The sequence below is a fragment of the Hakea prostrata genome, chromosome 6 (assembly GCF_041222555.1).
Source record: "Hakea prostrata isolate BN-2017 chromosome 6, UWA_Hpros_2, whole genome shotgun sequence".
Taxonomy (NCBI): Eukaryota; Viridiplantae; Streptophyta; class Magnoliopsida; order Proteales; family Proteaceae; genus Hakea; species Hakea prostrata.
The window spans coordinates 1,368,909-1,375,322 of NC_142605.1; the positions used below are offsets into that span (position 1 = coordinate 1,368,909).

At 38.7% G+C, this 6,414-nt stretch overlaps 1 protein-coding gene across 1 annotated transcript; it reads left to right on the forward strand.

Moving 5' to 3' along the window:
* The first annotated feature begins 3,905 nt into the window (after nt 1–3,905).
* Nucleotides 3,906–5,606, forward strand: LOC149012084 (hydroquinone glucosyltransferase-like). Its single transcript, XM_089159280.1, has one exon. It carries the CDS (start codon nt 3,970–3,972, stop codon nt 5,404–5,406), a length of 1,437 nt encoding a protein of 478 aa, XP_089015406.1. The 5' UTR covers nt 3,906–3,969; the 3' UTR covers nt 5,407–5,606.
* Nucleotides 5,607–6,414: the final 808 nt, after the last annotated feature.

Sequence of the window (6,414 nt, forward strand, 5' to 3'; positions counted from 1 at the left end):
AGAGCAGTTAGGGTTTTGTTGTCACTATCCGACTGCTCGAGGGGGAGAGAAACAAAGGCCTTATTGCCACTATCGCTTTTACTGGCGCTTGGCACAGGGGAAGCCTCAGAGGAAACCCTACTATCTTCCATTACTAAAAGATCTGATTGCAGTTTCCAGAGAAAAAGAAACCTGGAGACAGAAAGTAAACTTTGCAAAAAAATCAGTAAACTTACTGATTCACTGAGGTAGAGAGCTCAAGAACAAAAGAATCGTAAAGCCGCAAGGAAGACGACGAGGTTTCAAAATTCCAGACAAGAAGAATGAAACCTACGAAGACAACGAACCGCTTTTAAACACCCGCACGAATGTTCGAGGACGTGAACGATCGAGATTAATTCGGCATCAACGATCGAGATTTGAAGACGGTTCGAAAGTTTGAACTCACGAATCCAAAACGGGTGTTCAGAAACCGTCGTTTTGATTGTGTGAGCCACGATAGTTTCAACTGCAGGAGGATGCGTAGTGGCACCCTCACAAAGCTCAAGGAAAAAGCGACACTACCGCATTAAATGTGAAATGAAATTTAAGGGATTATGCAAGACTATTACTTAAGGATGAACCCAATTAAAAACCAAGCCCTCGGGATCGACCGAACGCTTGGTCTGCGGGGGGGGGCTCGTGATACGGAGAAAATATGATTGAACTTGGTTCATTCATGGTTCGACCCTCGACTCCGGTCGAGACGAAGGGAATCGACTCGTTTCGAAGCGAGCCGGGTTCAGGAGGTAGCTTGCTGAGGAAGAAAACTAAATCAGACACAAGCACGCCCTAATCCAATACTTATGGAAGATGTTAATTAACCTAATGACGGCAGGCAGAATTCGGCGGCTGTCACTTATCGCTTTCAAAAGGATAACCATTAGATAACGATCGGGTTATCCTAGGATTCCTCTACTAGTCCAAACTAGTAGAAGTCTATCACTCAACAGATCTATCTGTTGAGATCCAACAATTATTCGAAGAAGGCTCAAATACATCCAACGAAGAAAATTTGAAAGTACACTCTATATAAACATCACCTCCCCACAAGGGAAGGACAAACACACTTGGACGTGAACACCAAGATGCTTACTATTTGAATCGTATTCCAGTTATTCATTCCTTACCTCTGTGTTCTAACAGAGTCGTTTGTGATTAAGTTCATCAACTGACTTAGCCTTCGGAGGTAGACTCTTGACCACAACAGGTCGGGCCACATCGACGCTTTGTTTTGCAGGTCATTCTTAGGAGATCTAAAGGTTGAGTAGATTTTGGACGCATCATTGTATAATCTAAATGGAAAGAAACCTTTCATCTTATCATGGAATCTATCCATTGTGAATTTTTTTTCCCCATTGAGTCTATAAAAGCAAAGTTCTTTGACTATAATGTTACGAAGGATTTAGATCACCTACCTCTGGAATACTAGTGCTTCTTATCCTTTTGTTTGCTGGATGAAGGAAACATGGATCAACTAAATCCACAGTATCAGATTTTCACATGTTTAAACCACAATTTAAGGTCTTTAATTACACATGTGTGAAATTAATCCATATAGCTTTCATCCATTAATTGGAAAGATAGGAAACACTAGCCTTCTTTCTTGGTACAAGGGTTTTTTTTATTTATGAGAATTGAAATATTATATATACCATTAGTAAGAGTCGAACTCACAACTTTTTCACTAAGAGGTGTAAGTTTTATCAATCAAGCTACCCTGCATTGGCAAACACCAATATTTTAGATATAGACTATTAAGAAACAACCTCAATGGGAAAAATGGTTGAATTATTTCATATGAGAGAACCTCAAGTATATAGGCAGTATACATCCTGATATGGAGAAAATATGACCGAACCTGGTTCATTCTTGGTTTGACCCTCAACTCTGGTCGGGACGAAAGGAATTGACTCGCTTCCGAGCGAGCCAGGTTCGGGAGATAGCTTGCTGAGGAAGAAAACTAACTCAGTCACAAGCACGCCCTAATCCGATACGATTGGAATAGGTTAATCAACCTAAAGACGGCTAGCAGTATTCGACGGCTATCACATGGATAACCACCATATAACGATCGTATTATCATAGGAGTCATCTACTAGGCCAAACTAGTAGAAGTCTATCACTCAACGGATCTATCTGTTAAGATCCAACAACAATCCGAAGAAGGCTCAAATACATCCAAAGAAGGAGATTCGAAGGTACACTCTATATAAGACATCACCTACTCACAAGGTAGAAGAAGCAACAAACACACACAGATACATACAATCTAAATCGTATTCTCGTTATTCATTCCTTATCTCTGTGACCCAACAGAGCCATTTGTGATTAAGTTCATCAACTTATTTAGCCTTCGGAGGTGGACTCCCGATCCCAGCGGTCGGGCCACATCTGACGCTTGTTTTTGTAGGTCATTCTCAGGAGATCTAAAGGCTGAGTAAATTTTGGACGCATCACATCCCATGCTGTTAGGTAACTATGAACAATAATAGGAAGATATAAAACATGGAAATGTTTGTATGGAAATGATTTAATAGAGAAACCTAATCAAGCCATAGCCAAATTAGGATATTGATGAAATTGAAGGATGATATGGTATGGAAATAATTCAAATGTAAAGAATGATGAATGGAAATAATTTAAATGAGAGGAGTGATGAATGGAAAGAATTCAAATAAGAAGATGAAATAATATGGAAAGAATTCAAATGAGAGGATGAAATGATATAGGAATAATTCAAATTAGAGACAATTAGGGAAATGATGAAAAATCATCCTTATCACGCCTAATATAGACATTATAAATTTAGCTAGAAACTATCATAAATACACTTATCATTTAACTTCAAAGAGTTAGTTTAGGCTCTTTTTGGTATCAATTATCATTCTCAATTATGATAATTGTTCATTATTTTAAATTGTTTGGCATCTATTCTCAGTTTTATTTTTATTTAAAATAATAGAAAAACCTCAAAAATCCATAATGAACTTTTTGTCCATTATGGATTATGATGAGAATTTCATTATCTTAATTTATGTGTAAGTTTACTTAAAGTTTTATAGTTAAGATGATGGTAAAATAGTCAATACACATTTTTTTATAACAACCATCATTTTTCCTTCTTTTCTCACTTGTTAACTATCATTTTCTAACAATTTTTTTATTTTGACACCAAACTTATTTTTTATTCATAATTGATTTTCGACAAGATTCACCAAACCATTTTTTATTCTTGACCAATAATTAAATCTTTTACTTATTTATTTTAAATAGGCATAATAAAGATGAGAATTGATACCAAAAAGAGCATAAATAGTTGGCAAAAGATCGATACCTCATAATATGAGATCAATGATTTGAATTTTCTTAGACCATAAGTGAAGCCCACAATACATTTAAATATTTAGATAAAAATCTATCTAAATGATGGAATCAAGATGCTTCATGCACGTAAATTGGTTCAGATGAATCTAAATAAATTAAAAAAAAAAAAAAAACTTATTAATCTTTCTCTAATGAAAAAAAATTAGCCCACCATGGTCTCCCAATTATGTGAAACTTTCGCAGTTTCAATGTTGTAATCAAAGTCACAAAAGAAAATAACCTTTTCCGTATCACCTAACCCATTGAAATAATGAGGTGGTGCTTGATTACCTAACCAATACGTAAACCTGACCTCATATATATTACAAACCTGATTTCAATGATTCAAAATATTCTAGAAACCATTCGAACCCACACGTCGATGTCCCCACACAAACGGACACCTTCCAGTCCTTCTCTTCTCCTCTAACTCATCACCTTCACCAAAAAAAAAACAGAAAAATTGATTAAAAAAGCAGTCTTTCTGAACCCACCACTTCCTTGTATAAAAAGCCCCTTCCTCTAACTCTCAAATCTCATCTGGATCTTCATCTCTCTGAGGCTCTGAGCTCTGAAACCTCAACCATGGCAGAAACCCACCAAATTCCTCCAATCATCACTGTTTTGCCGAGTCCAGGGATGGGTCATCTCATCCCTCTTGCCGAGTTCGCCAAGCGACTCGTCCAATGCCATAACTTCTCTGTAACATTCATTTACCCAACCGATGGTCCAATCTCATCTGCTCAGAAACAAGTTTTTGATGCTCTACCCACATCCATAAACGCCATGATCCTTCCTCCAGTCAACTTCGATGACCTCCCCAAAGATGCTAAGATCGAGACCCGTATCTCCCTCACTGTGACTCGTTCACTTCCCTCCATTCGCGAAGCCTTCAAGACCTTAACAGCCGATAATAAGAATAATCATCGTGTTTCTGCTTTGGTTGTTGATCTCTTCGCCACAGATGCCTTTGATGTCGCCAAGGAATTCAACGTTTCTCCTTATATCTTTTACCCAACCACGGCCACCTGTTTGTCTCTGTTCCTTCATTTGCCGAAGCTCGATCAGATGTTCTCTTGCGAGTACAGAGACATGCCTGAGCCGCTTCAATTGCCTGGCTGCGTCACTCTTCAAGGTGGAGAGCTCTTGGATCCAACGCAAGACAGGAAGAACGATGCCTATAAATGGCTTCTTCACAACTGTAAGCGTTACAGGGAGGCAGAAGGCATCTTGGTGAACAGCTTTGTGGGTTTGGAATCTGGTCCTATTAAGGCTCTCAAGAGTGGCTCGGATCCGACTGTTCCACCTGTTTATCCGGTTGGACCACTGATTCAGCGCGGTTCGAGGGAGTTGACAGATAGCGAGTCTCGGTGTTTGACGTGGTTGGACGATCAGCCAAGTGGCTCCGTCCTATTCGTTTCCTTCGGGAGTGGTGGGGCCCTCTCGCCGGAACAACTCACTGAGTTGGCATTAGGATTGGAGCTGAGCGAACAGAAGTTCTTGTGGGTCGTAAGGAGTCCAACCAGGGTAGCGGCCGCCACGTATTTCACTGCGAAGAGCATTGAAGACCCGATGGCCTTCTTGCCGGAAGGGTTCTTGGAAAGGACCAAAGGACAAGGCATGGTTGTCCCGTCGTGGGCCCCACAGATACAAGTGCTGGGTCATGAATCGACCGGCGGTTTCCTCAGTCATTGTGGTTGGAATTCGACCTTAGAGAGTGTGGTTCAAGGGGTACCCGTCATTGCTTGGCCGCTCTTTGCCGAACAAAAGATGAATGCGAAGATGTTGGTGGACGGTCTGAAGGTCGCACTGAGACCCCGATCGGGAGAAGATGGAATTATCGGGCGAGTCGAGATCGCGAGAGTGGTGAAGCACATGTTCGAAGGTGAAGAAGGAAAGATGATAAGGAATAGGATGAGAGTCCTTAAAGAGGCAGCTTCTATGGTCCTAAGTGAAGATGGGTCTTCAACAAAGTCATTATCAGAAGTTGCCACCAAGTGGAAAGCCAAAGTAAACACGTGAAGAGCATGGTTGGGTCTTCGCATATGTTGTTTTCTCTCTTTTGGCTTCATTGTCTTGGTGGGGTACTAGGGCCTAGGTATCCTATATAGGCTCTGTACACTGAATTAATGCTGCTGTTACTATGTTTAAGTTTTTGTTGTTTTTTTAAAGGAATGATGTAATATCATTTCAAGCTTCCATTTCTATTTTGTCGTAGAAAATTACGAGTTCTCTCCAGATAAGCTTTCTATGAGACAAAGAAGGAAGGTAGAGTAGAAAACTATGACTTGGGATCCTCTAGTTATTGGGTACAGGTTGTACTCTACTTATATTTTTCGATCATATGCTTAAAAGTAGACCTCTTCTTAAATGTGTGATAGAAATATGTAAAAAAAAAAACATGATTTTTATCATGAGATAGGGGATTCAGATTAAAAAATTATACTCCATCTCGTTATACATGGAGTGTTTTTATTTTCCGGAGTAGTTCTATGAAAATGAGATGTGGATTTGTTAGGATTTAAACGGGTATGATTTTCTCCACCGTTATAATCATAATTATTAGATCTTTATGGATTTGCATGTCCCCTTTTCAGAATTGTGCGACAGTAAAAACTCAACATAAAAGGGTTCAAATGATTAATTTGTTTTCTCTAAAAAGGCATATGTTTATTCTTTTTTTTTTTTCTTTTCTTTTGATAGAAATATAAAAAGGATGCTGATAGTTATATTGTGCTACTGTTTCCTTAATCTCTTCAAAACATAGAAGATTTTATTTTTACCAATAAGACACAATTATAGAATTTTTTTTTTAAATGTCCCATTGGAGATATTTGGGATTGATATCCATTTTTTTGTGGATGTGTGATTTGTATCTTAACATCATATCAAATGATTGAGGTCTATTTACGAGTTACATCAATTTTATTTTTTTAAGAGTAAATTACACGGCACCCATTATAAAGGGGGTAAAACTCTTGATCACATGCTATCACCCCTTAAATTACATGGCACCTACACTTAAAATTA

Bases quoted from the DNA above. Each gene is read 5' to 3' on its own strand.
- LOC149012084 (XM_089159280.1), top strand. From the start codon at position 3,970: ATGGCAGAAACCCACCAAATTCCTCCAATCATCACTGTTTTGCCGAGT.